The 25635-nt window shown below is 39.5% G+C and overlaps 2 protein-coding genes across 17 annotated transcripts; both read right to left on the bottom strand.

Annotated features, from left to right (window-relative positions):
- Positions 1-138: 138 nt before the first annotated feature.
- Positions 139-19038, bottom strand: LOC147158085 (heterogeneous nuclear ribonucleoprotein R-like). 16 transcript variants are annotated; one of them, XR_015091240.1, is made up of 17 exons: positions 18883-19038; positions 17652-17812; positions 17464-17582; positions 8143-8250; positions 7934-8047; positions 6704-6880; positions 6380-6515; positions 6062-6267; positions 4621-4770; positions 4433-4554; positions 3825-4363; positions 3028-3066; positions 1492-1959; positions 1277-1408; positions 1074-1134; positions 490-557; positions 139-363 (listed from the first exon to the last, which is right to left on the bottom strand). XR_015091240.1 is itself a non-coding variant. In XM_086062691.1 (15 exons), the coding sequence occupies exons 2-15, from the start codon at positions 17806-17808 to the stop codon at positions 8738-8740; spliced, it is 2349 nt and encodes a 782-aa protein (XP_085918817.1). In that variant the 5' UTR covers positions 17809-17812; positions 18883-19038; the 3' UTR covers positions 8490-8737. The 16 variants fall into 16 exon arrangements, 5 of the variants coding, with proteins under 5 accessions (XP_085918819.1, XP_085918821.1, XP_085918817.1 ...); XR_015091242.1 differs by lacking the exon at positions 139-363 and adding an exon at positions 810-960 and having other exon boundaries at positions 393-557; XR_015091238.1 differs by lacking the exon at positions 139-363 and having other exon boundaries at positions 393-960; positions 1492-1549; positions 1899-1959.
- Positions 19039-19297: 259 nt separating this feature from the next.
- On the bottom strand, positions 19298-21526 carry LOC147158084 (ATPase inhibitor, mitochondrial-like). Its single transcript, XM_086062761.1, has 3 exons — positions 21328-21526; positions 19862-19974; positions 19298-19785 (listed from the first exon to the last, which is right to left on the bottom strand). Exons 1-3 carry the CDS (start codon positions 21397-21399, stop codon positions 19644-19646), a joined length of 327 nt encoding a protein of 108 aa, XP_085918887.1. The 5' UTR covers positions 21400-21526; the 3' UTR covers positions 19298-19643.
- Positions 21527-25635: the final 4109 nt, after the last annotated feature.

The following is a 25635-nucleotide window of genomic DNA, read 5'->3' as shown; positions in this document are numbered from 1 at the left end:
CCCGTGATCAGGAAACAGGTAACGGACAATCATGGCTCAGTTTGCTAACCAAACCCAGAAAACAGGTGAGCCATGATTGGCCGTTGCCCGTTTCCTGATCAGGGGGGGATGTCATCTTCAGTCGACAGCAAGTGGAAAAGTTTGTTTTTAAATTCTGGACAAAATATCAACTTTTTACAGCTGAAAGGGGCTCACTAAAGTATAACTTAAATTAATAGCGTTAAAACATGAATATATCTTGAAAATGTAAATCTGTAATAAAATACATTTAACAATAAGATGATTGCACTCTGCTTGGATCGTTACTGGCGAGCAGTCGAGGGTGGAAAAGTCGTCTATGATAGACCCCAGCTCACGTGCAGGCTGCAACCATAATGAAAACAAGCACTGAGTATGGAAAAAATTGATATTTATTTTAGAAAATATTAAATTCTTTACAACACAAAAACCATGTCTCTCACTATATCAGCATGATAGCATTTTCCTTACCCATTGTCATTTGGTGACATATTGTGATTGTGAAGTATGATATTTTCTTGCACCTTGTCAAGTTGACTCTACATAATTCAGAAGAAAAATCATGTAAATAAATTGCTGGCAAGAATCACATCTGGATGGTATTTTACATTTAATATTTAGATTAATGAGGAATTAACATCTCCTTTTGCATTGTCATTGCCTACTGTTGTCTTACAGTTACTTACAGCAATTTGGGCATTTGTGCATGCAGGTTATTTATTCTAGTTTTCTCTTTTGTTAATGTAAACACTAACAGCAACATTGGATGTGTCGCTTGAACTGTTCAGTACCTTTAATAATTTGGAAGTGGTCTAAATCAGGGTTGGCCAAGTTCAGTCCTCGAGAGCCACTATCCAGCATGTTTTTTATGTCTCCCTCTTTCAGCGCAGCCGAATGTAATTATCAGCTCATCAGCAAGCTGTGCAGAAGCCTAATGACAATCTTGATAATGAATCAGGTGTGTTAGTGGAGAGAAACATGGAAAACAGGCTGGATAGGGGGCTCTCGAGGACCAAACTTGGCCACCCCTGGTCTAAATCCAAACTACATCTTACCCATTAGGTGCTTCCATTTGTCAAAACTCCATGTGAATCCAAACGCTTCTGCTGCTATTACCTAGTAACAAAGGGAACACAAAATACATAATTCTGATGTTACAAACACGTTAAAAGGCACATTAAATGGCAACTGAAACCATATTAACAGAAAATAGTGTATCTTTCTTGATACACGCCAAATTTGGGCTCCATCCACTCACCTGTGATTTAACTTGGCAGTCCTTTTGTGCCACCTTGTGGCGTTATAGCGTAAAATCACTGGCGTGCACCAAAGCCATTGTTTCGACAGGACTCCTTTTTAGCCCAATGTCATCGAGAATCCCAAGTGAAAACTGGGTAAATACAAAAACAGCTTATTTAGTCCACATTTAGCTCATAAAATAAAAACATTAAATGCCCGGAAGTGAAGACGCACAGCAAGCGTGGCATCACACGACGGAACAATGGCAGCAACGCTGAGGTAACAGCTACCCCTAGAGGCCAAAGACAGGAATACACACACCATCCCAGTGAAGTGTATTTACAGCTCATTCAAACAGAAAAGCCACATTCGCAGTTTGTTACCATATACTGGAGATGCACTTTAAACAAGACAACGATGTCGCAATACTCGTAAAGCTTTCTAAATTGTTTGGAAAGAGAATTTACACTGCTTTTTAAATTGTATTATTATTATTTTTACACCCAGGCGGCTCACTCAATCACAATAATAAAAAGCCCCCAGAAAGTGAAAGACAGCAGGAAAGAAAATGAGGTTTTAAAAAGAGTAACGATGGCAAGTGTTCACAATAAGGTACAGGAGGGGAGACTAGGCGAGCTCACCCTGGAGTACCGTTCAGGTGAGTTCTTCACTCTAGCGGCGCCGCTCTCAATGCTCCTCCACCTGGGTAGGTTGGAATAAGAGGACAGTTACGTAAAACAAAAGACAAATGGTGGACAACACAGTATTCACAAGTTTCTGAAGAAGCTGGGAATTTGAAGAATTTAACCCCTTTGAGCAGTCAGATCCTTGGAGTCTTCAAAGGGAGTTGAGGAGCTGATATGCAGATTAGAATCAATATGGCTCACAAATCAATGTATCTTTTAATGCAGTAATTGGTACACAATAAAAAAAAAAAAGAAGCTTGCATTTGCTTTGTACCATTATGTGGACAGATGTACAGTGTTAAAAAAAAAAAAAAACTCTATGAGAATGATGTTCCCTTTCCAGAGCCTTCTAATATTTTGCCTCATGCACTTATTTGCAAATAAAAAAATTTTTTATTATACAAACGTTCATTTATTTCAGTAGTTCAATTCAAAAAGTGATTCAAATTTCTTGGTGAATTTTGGGTTTTCCTTGGCTGTAAACATGAACTCATCAAAATTATGACAAAAATAAAACCATGACATCACATGCTCAGGTATTATTCTAAGTATTTAGAATTCACCTGTCCCCATTACACCTCATAGTAAATAAGACAGTACTGAAGAAGATTAGGTCATTACATCATCCACTGTACATCCATGCACACAAAGGACCTGGATTGTTTGGCACTGTTGTGACAAATATAATTCAGAGCACAAAGAAATCTTTAATAATCGTATTCAAACACAATTGTCCGGTTGAGCGCACCAATTGCAGCCTTCTGATTTTCCTTGATGCAAAAGAATTAGATGATCTTCATCCCAATGTGAGAATTGAGCTTGAGCTTTAATCGTGTGGCTGAATGAAAGAGATAATTTGAGAATTTGACAATTGACTGATTGATTCTCAGCTGAGTTTTATTGAAACGGAACAAACGTAGAAGTTATAAATACAAGTAACATCAGAGAACAAACCGCTATTGGCTCTTAAGGTAAGCCAAACCAAATTCTATTGGGCAATTTGAAGTAAAACAGGAAATGATGGTATCAATCCAAATAAAAATCACAATTTGATGCTGTCTAGAAATTCTAAGCATACACTTACAAAATGTCGATTTCCTCCTTTGTGGATTCTTTTCTCCACCTTTGCAAAAAACAAAATATGAATTCCGAAGCTCTAACCAGAAGCATTTATATACAAGCAAGTCCTTAAGCAACTATGATGTTTAAAATGCATCAGGCATGTAAGCAGCACACACCGCAAACAATCTTGCATTGCACCTTGCATGATTTTCCTTTTATTATATTTTATTCTTTTAACCAACTCCTTGAGAGGAGCATGTGATTGTGTGTCGACAACTCTCGTGTATAGTGTGTATGTGTGTGTAGATACCGTTACAGCTGTGTTACTTACATGCCTGGTGTATTTTTGCCACAAGAAGCACAAATAAAGGGAGTACAAGAGGGGGAGGGGAAGGGACATGGACACAAATGTCCTTGGATGGCAATGTCTTTTTTTTTTGTGTGTCTTCTCAAGACAACTTACAATAAATGTCCACTTTGGGTAATGTTCAGCTAGCTTTTAGGTAACCAGGAAGAAAAAGTAACAATATACATGACTTAATGTTGTTATTTTTTGTAATTATTCACCACAACTTAAGATTCATTTCTTTTTCAGCCATTCTAAATACTCATTTCAAGCCAATTCTGGGGGCTTTTTTTTTTCCTTTAACGACAGACAGATTTGTGATTAATGAATAAAAAGTCAATCAACAAATATGGCCAATCAATTTTGTGGTTGTTGCCGTCACATAGCCAAAATCTTGTGGCGTCTTTACTTCCACTGCTGCCCATAAGAATCCTGTGAAAACTCCATGGTGTCATTACTGTAACCATAGTTACCGGAATAGTCGGCCCCTTGCTGCAGGGGCTGCTGGGCGATGGGCTGGGACCCCCAGTTCTGCTGGTTGTTGGTCTGGCGGCGCTTGGAGTCGGGCTGGTTAAATACATCCGCCTTCCTCTTGCCTCCGACGTTACCCCCGCGATTGCCCCGGGCCCCACGTGGCCCGCGGCCCCTCTGCGGCTGGAACGGGGTCCCCCGCCCCCCTCGGCTGCCCCTTGGTGCTCCGAGGGGCGGCCCCCTCTGGGAGTAGCCCCCTCTGCCTCGGCTCGGGGGCACGCCACGGGCCCTGGATGGAGGGGGCCCGCCCCTGCTGGGACGGCTGCCGCGCCCCCTGCTGCTGTACACGTCGTCATAGCCATAGTACGGATCTTCATAGCCACCGCGGTAATCATGATAGTCGTAGCCATAGTAGTCATCATAATAGTCTTCATAGCCATAGTAATCTGCTGGATAAGAATAGCCCCCACGGCCACCGCGACCTCTGCCACGCCCTGGTGGTGGCATGCGAGGAGCCGGGTAGTAATAGTAGTCGTCATACCTACAAAAATGCACAGTTAGCTATTTGAGAATACCACTTCTTCCCCCCGCCCGCCCGTCTCGGACTCACCCAGTAGTCCTGGAGGTCTGCCGAGCTGCTTGGCGCTCTTTCCTCTTCTTATCTGGAGGTTTGGCCAAGACTATCTCAATTTCATCCCCGCAGAGCTCCTTCCCGTTCATCTCATCCATAGCCTGTTGAGAAATCAGTGAGTTGGCCTCAATACAAAACATGGCGGTTAAAAAGCACGGCCGACTCACCTTAACGGCAGCGTCCCGGTCTTCGAAATGAACAAAAGCGTAGTCTTTCAATTTCTTCACCCGCTCCAGTTTTCCAAACTGAGAGAAGGTATTTTCAAGGAGCTCTTCGGTCACTGTGGTGGCGAGCTTCCTTACAAAGAGCACTTTAACCTGAACCACAGACAAATTTGTCACCATAACAGTCGAATTAGGACCTAAATCCATGCCAGTGCTAAGACTTCACTTCAAAAAAAATGCCAGAACAGTTGGAGATCTTTGGATTTGGTCTAATAGATGGGATGATATAAGCAGAATTGTAACATGCCAAAGTCCATCATTAACTGACTTCATTATTTTCTTAATTGCTTTTATACTTTCATTTTATTTGAATAGCAGTTAAGAATGTTCAAATGTTACTTACAACATTACTGTTGAGCTAATTTGACTCTAGAACAACAGGATAATAATTCCCAGCTTAACATTTTTTTCAAAAAAAAGAAAAAGAAAAGATGAATACTATTTATGAATGCAAACTAGACACTAAACCAGTGGTTCTTAACCTGGGTCAGATCGAACCACAGTGGTTCTTAACCTGGGTCAGATCGAACCACAGTGGTTCGGTGAGTTAGCCTGAGGGGTTCGATGGAGATCAAGACAAAGACATGATTCAAATGATACACCCTGCTTGGCCATCATTGGCAGCAGGTGATCATGATACATTGCTTGGCCGATCTGTGCTGCAGGAGATTTGGTGCGCTTAGTAGTTGACTTTAGACTGTGATTTCGGTTATTATTGTAATCCCTTCATACTAACTGCCGAGGAAAAAAATTAAGCGGTCAGACGAATATGTGCATGTGAATTCACAGTCACCGGGTACCTATGGTTCCGTGGGTTCAATTCAGTGGCCTCTAATGTTTTCATTATATCTGCTGCCCCTGGGTACCATCTTAAGAAAACAGATAAATATAGAGTTGAGTTGAGTGATCGGAGTCAACATCCGAACTGCATGATTCGCAATGCCAAATTGAGCAATTCTAGTCCAGCACAACTAGCTATCGAGCAAAACTAAAGGAACACTTGCTTAAGCTGCATGGAGATGGTGATTAGATGAACACAACACATTGTGATCTAAGGTGAAGAGAGTCAGATTCGAAGAAAAGGTTACTCTCCCTGTTCATTTTGTTTCCCAGTAAACCCTATACCTATGTCTTGAATTTAAAAAACCCGAATATATATATATAGTTTTTCAATAAAGAAGGGTTTGGTGACTGTGCATAGGAAACTGGTGGGGTTCAGTACCTCCAACAAGGTTAAGAACTTCCCAACTCATCATATCTTATCGACTATGCATCAACACATTGGACTTTCAATTGGAATTTGCATTGATAAACAATATCAATGAATTTAGTACTACTATTAACTTTTGATGTGCATTTTGGTCTTGTTTAAGACCTTACTAACCTTGGCCATGACTTCAGGGTCTGGCTCAGCGACAGGGTCAGCCCACTCAACAGTTACTGGGTTCCCCCAAACTTTGACCTTGCCACTCATGAGGCGGCGGCGGGCCTGCGCGGCCGACTTGTGGTCTTCATACTCCAGGAAACAAAAGCCTCGGTTCTTCTTCTTATCGTCTGGCTGGTGGTACAAAATCACTTCTTGGAGACCCTCTGAAAGATTCAAACATATGTTAAATTCAATCCTTAGTAAAGGTAGAATCATATTCCATAATGATGCTTTGTACAACAAAACAAATCCTTTTTTTGTGACCAAGAAACTGACCTGTAACTTTGCCAAAGTCTTCCAATATACTTTCTCGAGTCTTGTTCTTTGGAATTGAGCCAACAAACAGCCGATTGTTGGCAACAGATATGCACACTCCCAAATACTTGCCAGGGCGGATTTCATAGTTATCACACTGGAACATGGGAAAAAAGAAAAAGTCAACAACCAAGTAATACTAACATTTTAAAAAGGGAATAGCTCGCTAATATTATATTAATTGACCAATCGCTATGAGGACTATGTGCAAGTTCCACCTCAGTGTTAAAATGGTTAGACATGTCGCACACCTTGCAGATTCTGCCCTGCAACCTCAATACTTACAAGTTTCACAGCTTTTTGTGCATCGTCCTTATTGCAGAATGTGATGAAGGCGTAACCTCTATTCTGACCAGAAAGCGGATCCATCATTAACCTGAGGTCCCAGATGGGTCCGGCAGATTCAAAGAGTGGAACCAGCTCATCTTCGTACAAGTCCCTCGGGATCTTTCCAACAAACACCTGACAATGACACAAAGAGACCAACAATAACTATTTATTGTAATGCAGCTGCAGTTGAATCACCAAAGTCAAATAGGAATTTGACCACAATTTATAAAACAACAACAACAAACAATACAAACGTGAATTTACGGTGAAACATTTAATTCTACGAGGTTAATGCTGTCACTATCAAATATTTAGTTTTGTCTTCTAATGACAAAATAAAAACAATTGTATCCCCTGAAATTCTACTACTATTACCAAATAAAGTATGAATAATGTTAGAAGTAAACCAGCAGGCTATTTAATGTGGTGGTAACAGAACTTAACCTTTATGCAGTTGCGCGTGAGGGACAGTTAAAGTAGAGTTTCCATCATCGCATCAGCCGATATTTTGCATTTTATGCACATTTTGGGTTTGGCTGTAATGCCTTAATTTGTCGAGCCAATCAATCAAGCGAGGAGGATTTGGTGAAAACTTCATTCTGCCATGCAAGAGTTACAACTCATAAAGACACAAGATCTTTCATTAATATAATGTTGAAAAGGTTGCAACTAAAGAATTTCGTTTTTTTTTGTATTGCTTGTTTTGAAAGTAGCCCCATTGTTACTAAAATCAAGTACATCAGATCACTTATGTCATCGTTTTTTTTTCTTTATGCAGTTGCATATTGTGTCCAGCAAGGGGCTTTGTGGGAAATAAGCCTGTCAGTCAGTGCTGAGTTGCAAAGTTGGATACATGCCCCATACATGGTCGGTATCCTTCCTTTTGGAATGCAAAAGACCGTTTTTGAGATGCCTAACAGAAGACGCCTTTGTCCATCAACAAGAGCAGTTGGGTGCAAACACCCTCATCAATATTCCAGTCAATTGTAAAATGGTGGTGGGACTGCCTCAAAGACAAAAGAGGCCCACAGTAAAACCATCAGTAACAGATGTGGTGCCTCCACCTATTTCATCACACAATAAATGTTCTGCTTAATAACTTACATTGCACTGTTTTTAAATGGGATAAATTGTTCTTATAGTGAGCAGCATTTGTTGGCCGCAAAATGCATTAAACATATTTACCTCTGTCCCAATCCCGGGTTGTAGCCCTTTGAAAACCTTGGAAGGTGGGGGGCCTCCATATTTCCTCTGCCCTGTGGTGACATCCAAAGTGTATCCTGTCTGCTCCAAAAGAGCCTTAAGTTGAAGCAAACAAAACATTAACCAAATTGGATGGGAAGAATTCAACTTCTACCAAAAAAAAACAAAAAAACTCAAGGACAATGCCAGACCTTTATTTTTGTTTCATCTGGCCCTTTAGTGGACTCTTGCACTTTGCTACCTTGCTTCTCTCTCTGTCGGTAAGTTTTCATCACTCCACAAAGGAAAGCGCTCTTATTCTATAAGAAATAGGAGACCATCAATAAAGCACATTCAAATGGAATACTCAAAACAGACTTGATTTGCAGTGGTGGGCGCGTCAGTAAATTCCGCCGGTCTGTCATTTGTCGGCAGCTGTCCTGTCAGTCTGTCATCATCAGTCTCTCATTTGAGGTTGGGCCAGTCAGACATCGATATTACAGTTCTATTTTTGGACCGTTAGTGAAAAAAAAAAAGAAGATAAAACTGTTTACACAGGTAGCAGCATACAATTTTATTCACTTCGAAACAGTTTGGACCACTTGACACACCAGAAATGTAACATATTAATGCTCCTCCTCCTCCTGATTCTCCTCCCCAAATTGCCCTTTATAGCTGGGGTACCCCAACAGGGACATGTTCCCTCTGAGGAACACCAGCTTCTCAAAGTTAGCGCTGGCCAGGGCATGCCTCTTCGGTCTGAGGATGTCACCGGCTGTGGAGAACATCCGCTCCATGGCAGCGGAGCTAGGGAGGGGGGTGTTGTACTTTATGAACAAGTCTACCCACGCCTCCCTGTGCTTCTTGGGGAAGAGAGCCCAGGAGAGGTCTTCCCGCTTGGGCCTCCAGATCTCGATGCCGGCCCTCAGCTCGCGGTCCACATCCTGGCCCATCACTTCTTGGTCGGCGCCAAACAGCTCCCTGTAATCAGCATTAGCCGTTGAGTGAAAAGAAAAAGTAAAAAAAGACATTTGTTTAAAAAATAAATATGAAAGGAATTGACAATAGCCATGTTTAAAGTAGGGATGCTCCGATCCGATACGTGGATCGGGTATGGGCCCAGATATTGGGGAAAAAATGGATCTGGTATCTGTCAAAATGGTCCCAATCCACAGAGGCTTATCTCCAGAGCGCGTGCACGTTCACGTCTCCAATGACGAGGTGAAATGGGGAATGGTGAGGAATATTTCCCGTGCTAAGTTGACGCAGTCAATGTCTGTCAAAATTGCACTGGGGGAACATCGGAAGCCATTTGGCAGGAAGGCCGTCGCTCGATCGGGGCCTGCCTTGCTGCCTCAAGCCTTGGCCATATTATGCACAGTTAAAACATTAACACTACTTGAATGTAAGAAAATAAAAGTGTACCGTCACTTAAGAAATTATTACATGCATTCAATACATGTATTGAAAATATTGAATGAAAATCATACTCCAATAAATGTTCAAAAATTTTAAGACATTAACCGATTAAGGCCGTTAAAGCCGGGAGCGCTCCTGCGCTCTCCTCGCTTTAAACCCGGGAGAGCTGATGTGTCATTTTGTTTTGTTTTGACACATTTTTTGACTCTTAGCCGATGAAATGCTTTAGAATATGCACGATAGGGTGACGTGGGCCTTCATAGCATGTCCTGGAATTTTATTTGAGCGTTTATGGATGACGCAGATTCGCGGGAGTTAATAAATAAATGACGCGATTGCGACGGCGCGGGAGGAATTTGAATCAGTGTAACGAGTCGACAGTGACATACTGTAAAGAAATATGTTTGTAGACAATGAGGATGTTGAAAATTTTGACGGCTTTTTAACGGAATGGATGACAAATAATTACCCCGTTCCCTCCATGTTATTAAAACTGCGCTCCAGTGTTGAAGGTAAATATATTTGGAGTTATACACCTGCAGATGCGCCATTTGTTTGTTGATTTAAAAAAAAAAAAATTATATATTGAAGGTTTATAATAATAAACGTAGGTTTGTGTGAACGCTACAGGTGTAAGCTCTAAAATGTTTTCAGAATTAAGTTTCTATCTGCTTCAGGAGCTGATGTATCAATTATTTTTAATATTGTTGAATTTCCAGGAAAACTTTTGGTTTTTCGGGGGCGACTCAAAAGTCACCAATAGGTATTAGAGGCATGTTTTGCCAGGCGCCAGGTATTGAATCGGTAATGAAAAAAGTAGACTGGAGCATCCCTAGATAAAGTTGGTGTGTCAGGTTTAATTAATCGCATGACTTCAATAGTTAACTTGCAAATCGTCATGATTAACTCTTTTGCTCCCAAAACCGTATAAAAAACATTCCGATTTAAAATATTGCAATGTTCCCAAAAACATATTTCTACGTTTGTTTGTTTTTTATGCTAGAACATCTTCTGACCTGAAGAGGTCGCTTAAAGAAATGATAGCTATTACAAAAAAAAAAAAACAGCAGGTAGCAGCAGAGTATAAGAGATCAACCAGGGCCATGTTGCAACAAGCTCTTCCCCCCCAGTGTTTTCAACAGGTTTGTGAATAATGATGGTACTTAATGGTAATTGCTGGGAAACTGAAACAGATACAAATATACGTTTATTTTCCTGATGAAAGAAGAGACTCTAATCTTTCTTTTGGTAAGTTCCATGTTTTATAAGCAATAGAACACAATATTCTGTGGGCTTTGCAAAATCTGTCAAAATCCAGCAAAACAGCCGGGAGCGAAGGGGGTTGCTCCAGTGAAAATGGCCGGGAGTGAGCGAGTTAATCGCAAATATATCCCTTCTAAATGTACAATTACAAAAGTTTTCATACTATTGTTAACATAAAAGTGTTAAACTAAGAAATATGGCTGCATCTTTTAGTCATGTATACAGCAATTTCATAATAAGTCATAAAATTGAGTTCTAATTAAAAAGATGAACTGTACTCTAAAAAAACGAGTGTGACATTGACTTGGGTTAAGATCATTCTCTGCCACTAGATGGCAGAATTGCATTTGTACGACGTTGACAGCTTAGTGCATTTTTCTTTTCATATTAAGAGCTATCTAATTTTTTACATGATGTGAAATTCTGCACATTTTTAAAATAGTAAAATACAACTTGACCCCAGTCTACAAATATATGCATTAGTGTTGTCACGATACCAAAATTTTGATTTCGGTACTATACCTGAATAAAATACCTAGATACCGATACAGAAACGGTACCTCGACAAAAATCTAAAACATCAGCAAAAGTATCAAAATTATATTTATGTATTATTAATTCTAACTATTAGGATGTATACATGTTAATTTATGTAAATACTGTATATATTTATGTATATACGCTATGTGCTTTCACATTGCATGCCCTATTCTTGAAGTACTGTATTTGATGTCATCCGTTTTAAATATTGGTAATACAGTTGCACTCCCATGACTCAATGTAAAGTTGTTTGAGTGTGCATACATGTCTCTGCTCTTCTTCATTACGCTCCCAATTAGTCGAATGCGTAATCAAATACTACAAACTGGGAATAAAATAATTCACACTCAACTTATTTTTTAAGGGACGTGTCAAAAAATGCGTCACAACCTGTCGCTCTGTCAGTCATCCGGGCTTTTTCTATGCTTACCTGTGATTTCCTACTGTGTGCCTGTTTATTGAACGCACCTTGAGTCCACTGCAGGGCCAGGTGGGATTGTTGCTTTTTCGTCTGCTTCTCCGCAATTTATTTTTGCTCTTGTTGCAAAACGTCATGTCGGTTGACTTGCCGTGGCTGTCAGCCATGTAAGGAAAAAAAGTTCCATATGACACTAATGTTTGTGCGTCTTACTTCTCAACGAGGAGTGGACGGCCAGCAAGCGCTTCAGCGAGTGAAGCCATCTTCCTGAGCCCTCTCGCACACAAGGCGTTTTCTGCATATCGGTAGACAGGCGGCCATGCGTGTATGTGTACCCGCCTTTGAAACAGAGTTGGCGAGTTTTTTAAGTACCGGTGCTAACAAAAATTGGTAGAGCCGTTTTTGACGGCAAAACATTGAGGTATGGTACTGGTGCCGGTATCCTGTGCAACACTAATATGCATTACTATTGTTATGAAATTTATTACTCCTAAATTTTGACGTGGGCGTGTCTACTGCGGTGCAACTGGAATTCCCCCAGTACAGGCTTTCCAAGTAAGGGACGGTTATTAATCGCACATTAAAATGAGTGGTGTTAAAGGAAGTTTAAATTATTGCACTAATTTTGACACCCCTAGTTTAAAGTTTTGAATATGGATATGCACCCTTACTTGAAAATCATGTCCAGGTGGGTCTTTACGTCAGGCGGGTCCTGGGTTGCCCGTTGTTCCTGTTGCTCTTGCTGCTCCTCCTCCCTAGGCTGTACTATGGACTTTAGCTCTGTGAAGATCCTGTCCTTGATGGCGCTGGTTTGGTCAGGGACGATCCGTGCCAGGACAGCGGGGGTGAAGGACGGGTGCAGGGCAGAGGCCATGAGCAGGTCTTGGTCCTCAAAGAGGGAACCAAACCTATAAACCAAGCATCAATCTCAGTTTCAACAGGTGAAAACAAAGACACAAATATATTATATACACACCTTTTGTCAAAGCCTCTGAGGAGGGCCTGGAGCAGGGGCTCTGCATACTGCAGCTCACCCTTCTGCTGGTGCTGCAGCAGCCACCTCTTCAGGACCAGGAGCGTTGGGAGGACGATGCCCATGTAGGCATTGTCCTCCTCTTGCAGGCTGCCCAGGGTGTCGGCCACAGGAGTTAAAACATCCCTGTACTCTTCCAGGACCTGAAAAGTTCAAAAGGAAACTAGATGCGTGGCTGACACGACCGTGGCCAAAATTTGCAGCATTGTCCAAAACCTATATGGGCATCAGGGAACCCCTTAAGTATAACATGAATTATAAAGAAGAAAACTTGCTAATGTTGCAACTTTTGCCCATCGCTGATAGTTCCTGAACAGTGATTTTTAACCTTGGTGCAGGTTCTGAACCCCATCAATGTCCTAAGCATATCCTATCACATGACATACCATCACAATAGTCCAAAGTCAACTACTGAGCACAAATAATTTCCTACAGCACAAAAAGGCCAAGAAAGGCAGCATGATCACCACCTGCTTATCTGCAACCAATGACGGCCAAGGTTACTAACTCACCGAACCCTAGGGTTTGATTGAACCCAGGTTAAGAACCATTGTTTATGAATTAAATAAAGGTTTTTTTCCCTACCTTCATATCCTGATCCAAAATTGCCGCTCCTGCCTTGTCCGTGAGCTGGTGAGTTATGATGTTGTTGATTGCTTCCACCTGCTCAGGCAGAGACATCACCTCCAACAGGACCTTCACACTGTTGAAGTAGGAGTCCCACCTACAGAAACAAACACACATGCAAAAATAACCCAGAGAATTAATATGATTCATAGTTTGGCTATGTTAGGAATTCCTAGAATTTGGACTTTGAACGCTTCACAGGAACCAATTGTGTTCTAACTCAGAGGTGCCACTGTACAAACACCATGGTCGAGTAGAAACAGCAGTGCTGGGTCGTACGTCCGTCTCCCGTCGTGAGATAATGTGTTATAAATCTGTGCCAGCTCCTACTTTCCAGGAAGAGCTGCCTATTCTAAGACCTAGAGTTCATTATTATTCAGTGTCGTTCCTTTAACACCACAATTTTTAACGCGCGCTTAATGATCAGCCCTTACTGGGAAAGTCTTTTCTGGGGGAAGTCCAGTCGCAACGCGGCAGACACATCCACGTCAAAATTTAGCAGTAATAAATGTAATAATAATGCATATATTTGTGGAGACTGGGGTCAAGTTATATTTTACAATTTTAAAAATGTGCAAAACTTCACAAGTTACTTCAAGTTAAAGATTAGTTAGCTCTTAATATGAAAATAAAAATGCACTGAGCTGTCTTACAAATGCAATTATGCCATCTAGGCAGAAAAATGACCTAAACACAAGTCAATCACACTGTTTTTTTTTTACATTGCAGTACATCTTTTTAATTTTAACTTGATTTTATGAATTATTATGAAATGACTGTATCAATGACTAAAAGATGCAGTCATATTTATATTAGTTTAAAACATTTTCCACTTGTATGTTAAGAGTATGAAATCTTAGAAAAACAGATGTAAATTTGCAATTATTCACAAGTTAACTATTGAAGTCATGCGATTAATTACGATTAAAAATTCAAATCACCAGACACCCCTAGCAGCAGGATAAAAAAAAGTCCATAAATTAAGATATTAGTGTTGGAGATTAGCTTTTTTGTTTTTATCTAAATTTAATAATTTTTTAAAAACTTACCTAAGCGCAATAGGAATTGGCAGCTTCATCTTGACCACCTCCTTGATCTGACTGGCGGCAATGGGGGTTTGATTCTGGAGGTTCCAGAGGTGCTGGGCCTTGCCAGTTGCCTGGCGCCAGGGAGTGTTCCCCTTGCTCCAGCCCACGACCTCCCTGATGTCAGCAGTCGCCATGAGGTTCATGGTATGTCCACTAAAAACAAAAGAAACATTAAGTTTTACTATTTTTTTATCAACTTTATTGATAACATTTGTAATCTTCATTTGATAATTTCTTCGTAAAGTCGCGCCACACTTTAAAGTTTAATGCTTCAAAATCAGCTATTTCTTACCAACAGCGGCGGTGAGGCGGCAGCGTGATCCGAGGGTCAATGTCCTCGCCGTCGAGGAGTCCCTGGACGTTGACAGGCTGTCCCAGTAGCACGTCCTCATCTTCCTCATGAACCTCCTCCTCCAGCGGTTCTCCAAAGTCACTGAAGGCCGCGACGTAGTTTGTTCCGCTGTCTGTGGTTGTAGCTACCACCTTCTCGACAATACCAAACTCCTGGTAGATGTCGTGGATGACTTCACGCAGGAGCTGATGTGTCTGGTTGACATAAGAACAATATCTGTGTCTGAGCATTCACACAAAATCACAAACTTTTGAATTGTTCTGAAAAGTTAAATGGGATTTTTATTTTAAATAATCCTATTTTTAAGAACTTAGAACTTGAATATTTGCTATTTTAAAATACAAAATATACCAAGTGAAGCACAACATGAGTGATGCTTTCCATCAACAGTGTGAGAGTATAAAAATGGTTGAAAAAGTTAACTATATGTTATTACTAACTACTGCGAGTGCGTCTTTTTCTTATGGTAAAACGTTATGCCAGTTTTCCACATATTAAAATAGTTCTCAAATGTGTAAAAGACATGTCTGTATTTTTCTTTTCTTCTGCTCCCATGGCCAGTCATTCACAACATTAGCACATGGCTACCATGACTGAAACCACTGCCCCTTTGAGAGAGAGGGTTATGGCCTAGGCATGGCTTGGTGCAGCTATTTACATAAAAGTGGCACACCCCTAAAACAAGCTGTTTTGAACAGAGCGTTTTCTGGCTGATTTAAGAACAGCAAAAATATTAGATCCGATGTCAATTTTGACGAATGCATGTCACAGACATGTGTTTTACACATTTGAGAGCTATTTTAGTATGTTGAAAAGTTGAATAATATGAGACCTTTAAGGATAAAAAGTTATTGAAAACTTTTTTATTTCATTGCATGCTGTTGCCGTGGCGATGCACTGCGATGAAAAAAATATGCGGTTTTTGAGAAAAAAAAAAAGAAGGTGAATACTCGTGAAATTTGCCCAAATAAGGCCTGGCAGAAACATTTATATTTTAGAGGGTTCTTGTCCTATGTGACAGTAGCCCAATGTGGCCAGGTTTGCGAGGGCCCTTTATAGTTGCTCGCAACTCTAGTTAGTCAAATAGGAATATTTAAATTCAAACATATGTTTTCATTTTTACCTTCAGCTCCCTGCATGCCAATGTTGCCTTCTTTCTCTTCAAACTTGACCAATCTATCCAGTGCACAGTTACGCCCAGGAAGACACTGAGAAAAAATTTGAATATATTAATAATTTAATAGATACATATCACCAATATTTTTTTATTGTTAGCATATACAATTATATTATATTACTTTATTTATTTATTTAAGTAATTTACAATTTTACCGGCTGTTCACCGTCCAGCTGTCAGCAGTGGTTGCCACCCACTTTTGCTTGGACAGCAGGTTTTTGACTTCCAGCTTGGCCTTGTCCATCAAATCATCCAGGTCCCTCTCCAGGGTCCTCCTGGATATGAGCTGGAACTCGGGACAGAAAAAGGCAAACATCTCCCTGGTGTAGGGGTGTTCACAAAGGCTGAAAGGGGAATGTGTCTCAACAAACCACCTGTTAATGAAAATAGAAACATATTTTGATACGTTTGCTCATAATCAATGATTAATTAAATTAGCAGCATTCTTAATGAATAAATGCATTAATTTTAAATAATCAAAAATGTGAACCAACTTGAAACTTAAAACTAAAAGATAATTGATAACGGTATTTTTCAATTTTATTTTTCCTCACCTTGTGAACATCTGCCTGGCCTTGTCCTGGCAGAACTTGCCACTGCAAGAGTCCTCCACAGAGAGCTTCTTGGATTGATGCCTTATGTGCCGACCACGCAGGGTGTTTCTAGCCAGCGCAGCTGCGAGTGCTATATGCTTTTCAGGGTGCACCTGTTTGAACAAAACAATCGTAAATAAAACTTAATTTTATGCTTTATATTTGTTCTGTACCTAAACTCTTAAGTTGTAACTCACCGTTTTATAGTGCGACATAAGATGGGCCCTGGAAATTGAGGTGTAGGTCACACCCTTGTTTTTGCACCCAGGATGCATGCACTTGGCCGAGCCAGTGTACACTTTTTTCTTGTCCTTGCCTTCTGCTTTCAAGAGCTTAGAAAAGCTAAAAAAACTAAAGGAAAATAGTTTCAAATACTTAAAAACATGATAAATTGGTAAGTAAAATATTTTTTTCCCCAAATAAATGTGAGCAAACAGCTCAAACTAAATATTAAAACTGAGATTTTCTTACTTTTCGCAGTTCCGGAGGAATCCTTTGAGCTCCCTGACACCCTCGGTGTTGTCCTGGTCCCCAGCGTCACATGTTTGGTCCCAAGCGTCACACGTTTCGTCCACCTTCTCAAGCTTCACTACGGGCTTAGTGTCTCGCAAAGACTCGGCACCAAGTGGATTCTGGTGACGCGTTTCCATATAAAGTGAATGCAGTTTGCGAGGTTGCATGCCAGGCACTGCATTTGAAGCAACATTTTGCTTCTTTGCCCATTTCGCCGTGATAGGATGAATTGAATTTTTGCTGTTGATGTTGATGTGTCGTCAACAGCCAGTCAACGTCAAGAACGTACTTAGAGTGTGGATGGGGCTAACGCGCCAACGTGTGCCGCAAAACATTATTTGCCGAAGGTTGTCTTTGTTTTTTGGTATGGTAACATTTGGGTGATGGCCAAAAATAACTTCAGTCGGTTATTTGGGCAATGTTTCAAAGTATCCGTCAGTTGTCAGCGAAACTGGAATCCGTCAGTAACGGACTGACAGACTGCCCACCACTGTCGATTTGCATTATTACCTGTACATGAGAAAGGTCACTGTCTTTGAACTGCTGCAGCACAGCAAGTGCTCCCTCCTCACTGAACTCCCGTAGAGCGTCGATGGCCCTCTCGTCCAATTCAGCATATGCCACCAAGCCTTTCATTCCAACAGCAATGTTACTTTCCATAACACTTGGAAAATCTAAATACTAAGACAGTCACTCACCTGTTTGGAAGATGTTATTTAGACTTTCAGCAACATTCTGTGAGAGTCCCGCGTTAATAAGTATTTGGTAGTTCTCCGTGACTGGTCCTGTAACATCCATGGGTTCTTCTTCCTCCTTCACCAGGGCAGAACTACCGTTCACCTCAGCGACAGCCATTCTCCTGATTCAAAGTTAATCAAATAATTGAATAAGGAGTCTCCAGTGGGGGTTATTCTTCCCACACAATTTTGTTGAGATTAAGGCGCACATTAGACATTACTATTTGTTACACTTCCACAATTGAATCCGAAAACACACTAAAATACAAAAGATTTATGAAAACGTTTTCAAGACACTGCAAGGGAACTAAAGGCGTTGGATATCTTGCCGTGACCGGCTGATTGGCCAATCGTGTTTTGTGCCCCGCTTCACCTCTTCTTGTTTTTCATGCATGTAATAATGCTATCGGCATTACATGCATTATCAGCCTAACCCAAACCCCACAAGTTGCTACCACGAGGTAGTACACATTCACCGGCGCAGAATTTGTACTTGAAGTTTTCGCGCGCTTCACGGCAAAATAAAGCTCAGTGGCGAGTTGCCGGCACGGAAAAAAATGTCCACTTCGAATATTAATCACCAAAAAATAAAGAGCTACAAATTACAACAAGTAGCATTATGAGTTTTTAAATAGCTATAATTTAAAATACTATATTGTACTCAAGGTATGTAAACAAAATGTCCTCTTTTGCGGCTCTTCTATCCTACAATGCAGTGGCAGTTAAGCTAGTAACAACGCATTGTTAATAAATAAATAGGAACTTGCCCTTAATACACACGTAGAACTTAGTAAATAAATGATATTTGCAAATGATTATTGTTGCAAATACGTTTCATTACAGTGTTGTAGCCATTTTGGTATTTAATTGTGCCCTCCTGGGTTTCTTTTAGACTAGACGACTCGTTGTCCCGCCCCCCTCGCAATCCGCTTGCTCACAACCAAGGTGAATAACGTTCGATTTTAACCACGTCGAATCTTGTGGCGACAACATAGTACCAATTGCATAAAACGATATCAGGATTGTCTCCTGATAATCAAACATGCACGTTTGAACCGTTTAATCCCTTAGGTTAGTTTGTGAGGTCGCTAGCTGAAGATGTTACAAAGGCCGCGCCATGTAAGTAGATACCTTCAACATAAAACATACACGAGCCATAAAAGCGGCTTAAAAAACAGTTAGCAACACTTACCAGCTTGATTCTGTAACTTAACAGTTTGGCGTTTCGAAATGTGAAACAACTAACGTATATGGCGAGGAGGTAAAACAAATACGAAGAAAAATGTTTTTGCGTCGAACCCACGAGACTAATTTCCAGACATCTAGTCTCGTCGTCGGTGAGCGAGAACAACGCCACCATGGGGAAATATCGCGAGAACTGGTTGAACGAGAAATACTCAGAGGGGCGTGCCTCTTTGTCTAGTCGTTGTTATAGTCTCTCATTTGTCATTTGTAAAGCCAAGGTTTCAAAAAATATGAGAAAGAAGAAATATGTTGTGCATAAAAATGGGTGGTTATATGACAATTCAAGAGCAGAATAATTAAATGTAACAAGTGTAATTCCAAATAACTGTGTACAAATTAGTCCCTTAAAAATAAGAAAACACTTCCAATGCAGTTCCACTTTATTTGTAGTTTTTGCATTCAAACTGTCTCATTATCATTGCTTTGACACTAATGGACAATTCCGAGCTTACATCACAAGTCAAAATGGCAGTCAACTTGGAGTAAGGAAGCTCTCTGCTGATTGAAAAGCATTGAACTTTGAGTCGTTGATTTCAAAATGTGATGTCGTTTGACTACTATAACAATCTGCTTGGTTTGTATGCTAATCATAGACAAAAGCAAAACAATCAGCTGTTTGTTTTCATTGCATGAAGGAAACATTTGCATTGCGTTGCACTGGGGAAGGATCAGAAATGCCCGGATGTTCGGAATTGTCAATGTGATGGTTCAGTCATCATGCTCGAGCTTTCTAATTTTGCCCTTATGACGGCCAATCTCCTTTTGTAGGCGCTCAATTTCCTTTTTGTGGTGCTCAATCTCTTCCGTGTGGTGCTTCCTCAGCGCTTCCATCTGCTCCTTTTCCTTTTGCCTACGGTTGAATGGGGAATGTGGTCAACAATTGGCGGGAAAGCACTGGAAAGGAATTCGACGAGACCGGGTGTCACCTGAAGTATCGCTCCTCTTCTGCTACTCCCCGTTTTCCAAAGGCACCTCCTGCTTCCCTCACAGAGCCTCCTCCACCTCCACCTTTTCCTGCTCCCTTTCCTAACTCACCCAGCTAGAATGAGAAGAGTTGATTATGAACAATACATTTAGTTTCCAGGATGTTCATGGCACAAATAAAAAGCATTTTTTTTAAACTGTACCATCTACTCAGCAATGTGAACGCCTTCTTAATGTGTTATATTTACCCCATTCATGCAACAGTAGTAGGGTGAGTTCGCTATTTTGTGGAGCCTTGCATATTTGCGGTTCCGCATTCACAAATTCGCCTATTTGCAAGATTGTTTTAGGAACATATCCTTTGTTAGTCACCTAAAAACTTCACGACAGTCACGATTCGCTGTAATGTGGGGAAAACAATTCTACAAATTATTTTGATTTCAGAGGAAAAATACCATCTCCACAATGTATTTTCAGCTTACACTTTGGGAGAACAGTTCTTGGTTACACAAACATGGTATTTGCGGCCTCGTGTTTATTTATGATATTATAAGGCAGAGCTAATGCTGTCCCTTTGGTCTTGTTGGCCCATGGTGGTATGTAACCAGCCAGCCCTACTTTCTACATTATCTGAATGTCTATCCCTGATATATTGCCCTCAGTGCAACCTGCAAGACAGTAGAGCAGCTTTGCATATTGGCACTGTTATAGCTACCTCATTCAAGGACCAATAGTACAATTTTATGTTTGCGCTATTTTATCAACACCATTCATGCAACACTGTTGCGTTTAGTTGCAGTAATTAAGTTACTTTGACATTTTATATTTGTAGAACTCTATACCGTTTATCTCAGCACTGTGGTTCAGTTCAGAAATACATTTGTGTAGAAATGACCAAGCTTCTTGTAAGTTGAATCCATTTTACTCTTAACAATTCACCTCTTAAATACCTTAATACAATACTACTATCACTAATTTGTTTTATTTGGTTATTTCTGCTGAAATATTGCCAATGCAGTAATCTCAATGCAAAATGTACTGTTTTTTTTAACTCAATGTTTATGTGCTTATAAATAGAGCATAACCACTTTTTTGCCTTCAGAAAAAAACTGCCACGCCCTTGTGCTATGCATTTTTTAGCCAACAAAGCAAGGTATATATCCTAGTTATGTTTGGCTCACACGCGTTTATATTTGCACACATTAGTGAGTGCATGTTTACCCAAACCTGTCATTGTTAAAACATCGTGTAGTATTTGTCGGCATGATGCCAGAACATCCAATAGTAGCACCAATTCATAATTTTAGATGGCGCGGGTAATCTTACTTTATTTAGCAATAACGACATATGTGTTGCTTTACTTGGACTTCGGGTCAAAGTTCCTAGGTTGGTTTAAAAAAAAAAAACATTAGCAAGCCAAAGCTAACACAGCCAAGTGTCATTACGTCAGCAGTTCAACACGGTTTACCTGATCAGATGACATTCTAATCTGAGTTGAGATGCAGCCCCTCAGGTTTAATCTTAACAGAAGTCGTGACATATTGCTGATGCTGAGAGACACGTTGGCACACCAGAGCAGGCTTGTAGTTAGCCGTTATCCCTTGGAAAATATGCGGAAATTTGCAGGCGCATCTGGGCGGAAGTAAGCGTGTTGCTGCCGTTACCAGGTCAGGATGTGAACTGCAACAGTATAAAGTTGAACGTGGAGAATGTGGTTCTGTTAACAAGTCTATAAAATAATAATTATAATTATAGTAATAATAATAATAAATAAACAAATAAATAAATAAATAAATAGATAAATAAATAAATAAATAAATTAATTAATAAATAAATAAATAAATAACAATAAAAGCTAAAGATTAAGTAAGCAAACAAAATTTGTGTTAAGGCTTAGACCTTCATAATTGATGATACAGCACTAGCTTTAAAAAACAGAAAACATTCTGTAGTTTAATTCTTATTATTCATTATTTACATCACTCTATCATATAATACGTTTATGGTAGTCTAAACTAAACTAAAGTAAACTAAACTAAATTAAACTAACGAGAAAAAAATACAAAACAAATAACTAAAGAAAAAAACAACAAGATCTTGATCAATCAGTAATGAGTAGAAAGTACAACATTTGGTTTCAAATTTCGGGAGTAGCTACAACGCTATATCAGTGCTCATGTAAGGTACAAATAGCTGCTGTTTACATCACAGAACTACGCTTTATACTGTAGTTTCAGCATTGGTTAACTGCCAGCGCCTTATTTATCGTGTCATTGCCCTGTGTGTGTGTGTGTGTGTGTTATTGTTTTTTTAAACTCACATATGGGCTAGTATAACCCAGGGCCAGGTTCATGACAAATTTAATCAAATCATAATTCTTAAGTAACACCAAGTGGAAGGAAAACCAGTCCCACCAGTCAGTCAAGTCTTTTTCAAAAGCTGCCAAGAAGAGAACCCCTAACCTTATTTCAAGAAAAACAGGAGCCCAAATTTTTTGGGAGCTTGAATGCACAGAGAAACTTGCAGCGCTCAAGAAATCTGACGTCATGACTCAACTAGACATGCTGACTAGTATGCAAAGTATCAAGGACATGAGAGACACGACCGGCTCACAAATCTTGTTCCCGTTTTGAAGAAGTGTTGATGCTCTGAACTGTTATTAGTGAGGATTGAGAACATTTAATTAATTGCACATTTATGGAATACTTGACTCCCACCCTTGTTGTAGCCTATAGCGCTTTATTGTTTTGGTTAATACGTATTTTTCTAACGCTGTACTGTAGTGGTGTCCACATTTTTTCTCTAAAGGCCAAATACTGAACAATTGAAGGATGCAAGGACCACTTAAGTATTTTTTTTTTACTTTCATTTATCAAGCACAATAAAAAAACTTCTACCTGAACAGCTTTCTATAAGGCAAATAGCTTAGGATTTTACAAGATTTTGGGGTATACATTTTCTTAGTACATGCTGCGGGCCGCTTAAAAATGAATAGTGGACCTCAAATAGCCCCCGAGCCATAGTTTGGACACCTGAGCTGTTAACACATTTTCAATGGCTTGCTCGGTACTTGCTAAAAAGAAAAGATTAAAATTGTGAGAGTATTAATTTTAATTATTATTAACGTCAAATTACAAAAAAAAGTTTGAAAAAAGGTTTCAAACAAATTAAACACAACATTTACATAAAATGGTTTATAAACTCTTTTGTAAAGTCAGTTTATCAACAAACCTATAAATACATTTCAATACAGGAAATTTCAATCTGGCTCCAAATTGTTCAGCCATCTGACGTACCATTGTTGTACATCTATTACACAAAGTATGATGTCCTTTCAACCTTTTTCAACTGCTGAATGTACTTTTTTTTTTTTTTACATGAATACATAATTCATATAAGTGAAAGTGAGTGTTTTGTACACATGGCTGCCATTGGAGTTCCACTTGACCTGACAATGATTTTCTGAGCACATTTCTGAAAGAATACATCGTCATGGATGCTCAGCTTTTCACCAAACACAAAAAAGCAGATGATCAATAAATAGGTGTACAATTTCTACTGTTGTGCTATAGAGCCCCTGTAATTATTCACAGTGAAGTCCTCTGTGGATGGAAAAACACAAAAAGTCATAACGAGGGGCAGCATTTTACGGGTACACCTAATGTAATAGTTGCTGATCCACTGCAGATTTGAGAGATTTTATGGTTCAGTCAATGCTGTTGTTCGTTAACCTGGGTTCGGCTGAACCTCAGGAGTTTGGTGTGTCAGTCTCAGGGGTTCAGTTGGGTTCAAGTTGTAGAATTATATTCTATGGTACACATATTGAGTACTTATTTGAGATACATTGAGTTGCAGTAAATATCTATTTATATATATATATATAAATATATATATATATATATATATATATACTATATATATATATATATATATATATATATATATATATATATATATATATATATAACTTAACTATATATATATATATATATATATATATATATATATATATATATATATATATATATATATATATATATATAGTTAAGTTCTTGATTTTTGAATAACAAATATTATTTGCAGTTTTTTTTCTTTGTTTGTATATGTGCAACTATGCACTAGTTAGTGCAAGCATGGTAGTAACAGTCCTGCAACAAATGGTGGCAGTATGCCAATAAAGATGGATTAAACATCATTCACTATGCTCTGGAGTGAAAAAGCTATACATTTATCCTTCATATATGATACATTTATCATTCATTCAATGGGATTAAATTATGTTTCACTTGAAACTCAGTCATCTATCCTGAATCCATTATTTCCAATCACTGCACTTAATTTAATGTATACTCGTGTAGTCACTAAATATGCGTTAACACTTCATGATGAAAGGACTGTTTTGTTCCTCAAGAAAATCTAAACAGTTTAAATGAAGATTTAAGGAGATCCAAAATTGTGTGAAAGAAAAAACATCAGCCGCCATTCTGCTTTTGCTGTGTGGGTTTTGTGCACGATATTCTCTGGTCCTTTACAGACTTCCGGTCCACAGGGTGTAGAGCGACTAGCTACCTGGATCCTTTCACCTCAACTGCTCAAGTGTTGCCATAGGAAATAGTATCCTGGCAACAGCACTAACCTGTGCAAAGACAAAGTAAGGTCATGCACATGAGATGTGGCTCCATCAATTCTTTTTCATAACACCTTCTTCCTAATACAACCGATAATCACATTATCGTAGCCAATGTCATTTAATGTAATGCTTTAATGTCCTCACATGACACATATATGGCTCAGTTTAACTGAATTTGTAGAATATTACATGGATATCATACACATCATGTAATCATCCCCATTTAAACCAATGCAGTATGAATATTTGTTTAAAATATAAGGCAGAATATATTCATACCTCTGGGCAAGGGCATGGTGATATCTTTTCAAATTTCACAGTGCTTGTCATGGAAATGAAATGAAGCATATCGTGCCTACAACATATGGCTGAGTATCTTTTCAAAACAGTTAATAGTGCCAATTTCTTGTACATGCATTCAGCTTCATGCCTTCAAGACTGCTGGTGCTGCGATTCCCTTATTGTAATAGCTCCCAGAGTTGCCTGGATGTTGCCATGGTGACCATCAGTGCCGCTATCAGGGTCCATGCAGAGTCTTTGTTTTCTGAACACGCAAGGTCATTTTAGCCAAGGAACATCTGGCATACATTTTTTAACAGATTCCCATGCAGGTTGGCTGTAATTAAAGTCACTTATTTTGCATCAAATAAGTCAGCCATGAAGGCTTGCAGCAGTTCACTCCAACCTGACATCGCATGCTCCAAATGCTCCATCAAAATACATTGAATGTTTTCAGGCTTTTCCTTGTCACTGTTGCCAAATGGTTGCTCGTGAGTGATTTCTTTGGTCTCTTTAAATATTTGAGGTGGTGCAGTGCCAAATCTGCATGAACCATGTCTGAAAGACAATTCTAACGTTGTTTGGCTATATATGAATAACTCAATTGAGTATCCTTTCAAGGCACACGGAAACATTATATGTACTAAGTTAATAATGTTCAAAAGAAATACAAGATTCAAAGTAACAAACAAAGGTCATAGACTCGCCATGGCTGAGAACATGACATGGGTTAACACAGTGAACCAGTCAGGCCTGAAAGAAACCAGGGAATAAGTACGATCCCACATCTATCACAGTAACCTCACAAGCCAGATTGATAATTGTGATTCAGTCAAGGGAGTTCTTCACATTATCAATCTGGAAATG

This window comes from Leptonotus elevatus, chromosome 19, assembly GCF_054856555.1.
Source record: "Leptonotus elevatus isolate MCC_2025b chromosome 19, RoL_Lele_1.0, whole genome shotgun sequence".
NCBI classification, from domain to species: Eukaryota; Metazoa; Chordata; class Actinopteri; order Syngnathiformes; family Syngnathidae; genus Leptonotus; species Leptonotus elevatus.
This window is presented reverse-complemented; position numbering and strand designations above follow the sequence as displayed.

Excerpts from the sequence above, each read along its gene's own strand:
- LOC147158084 (XM_086062761.1), bottom strand. The coding sequence starts at position 21,399 with ATGTCACGACTTCTGTTAAGATTAAACCTGAGGGGCTGCATCTCAACT. Across the intron at positions 19,975-21,327 it reads TTAGAATGTCATCTGATCAG|CTGGGTGAGTTAGGAAAGGG; the intron begins GTAAACCGTGTT and ends TTCTCATTCTAG. Across the intron at positions 19,786-19,861 it reads GAAGAGGAGCGATACTTCAG|GCAAAAGGAAAAGGAGCAGA; the intron begins GTGACACCCGGT and ends ATTCAACCGTAG.
- LOC147158085 (XM_086062690.1), bottom strand. The coding sequence starts at position 17,808 with ATGGCTGTCGCTGAGGTGAACGGTAGTTCTGCCCTGGTGAAGGAGGAA. Across the intron at positions 17,583-17,651 it reads AAATAACATCTTCCAAACAG|GCTTGGTGGCATATGCTGAA; the intron begins GTGAGTGACTGT and ends TTGGAATGAAAG. Across the intron at positions 12,747-13,188 it reads TTTTGGATCAGGATATGAAG|GTCCTGGAAGAGTACAGGGA; the intron begins GTAGGGAAAAAA and ends TGAACTTTTCAG.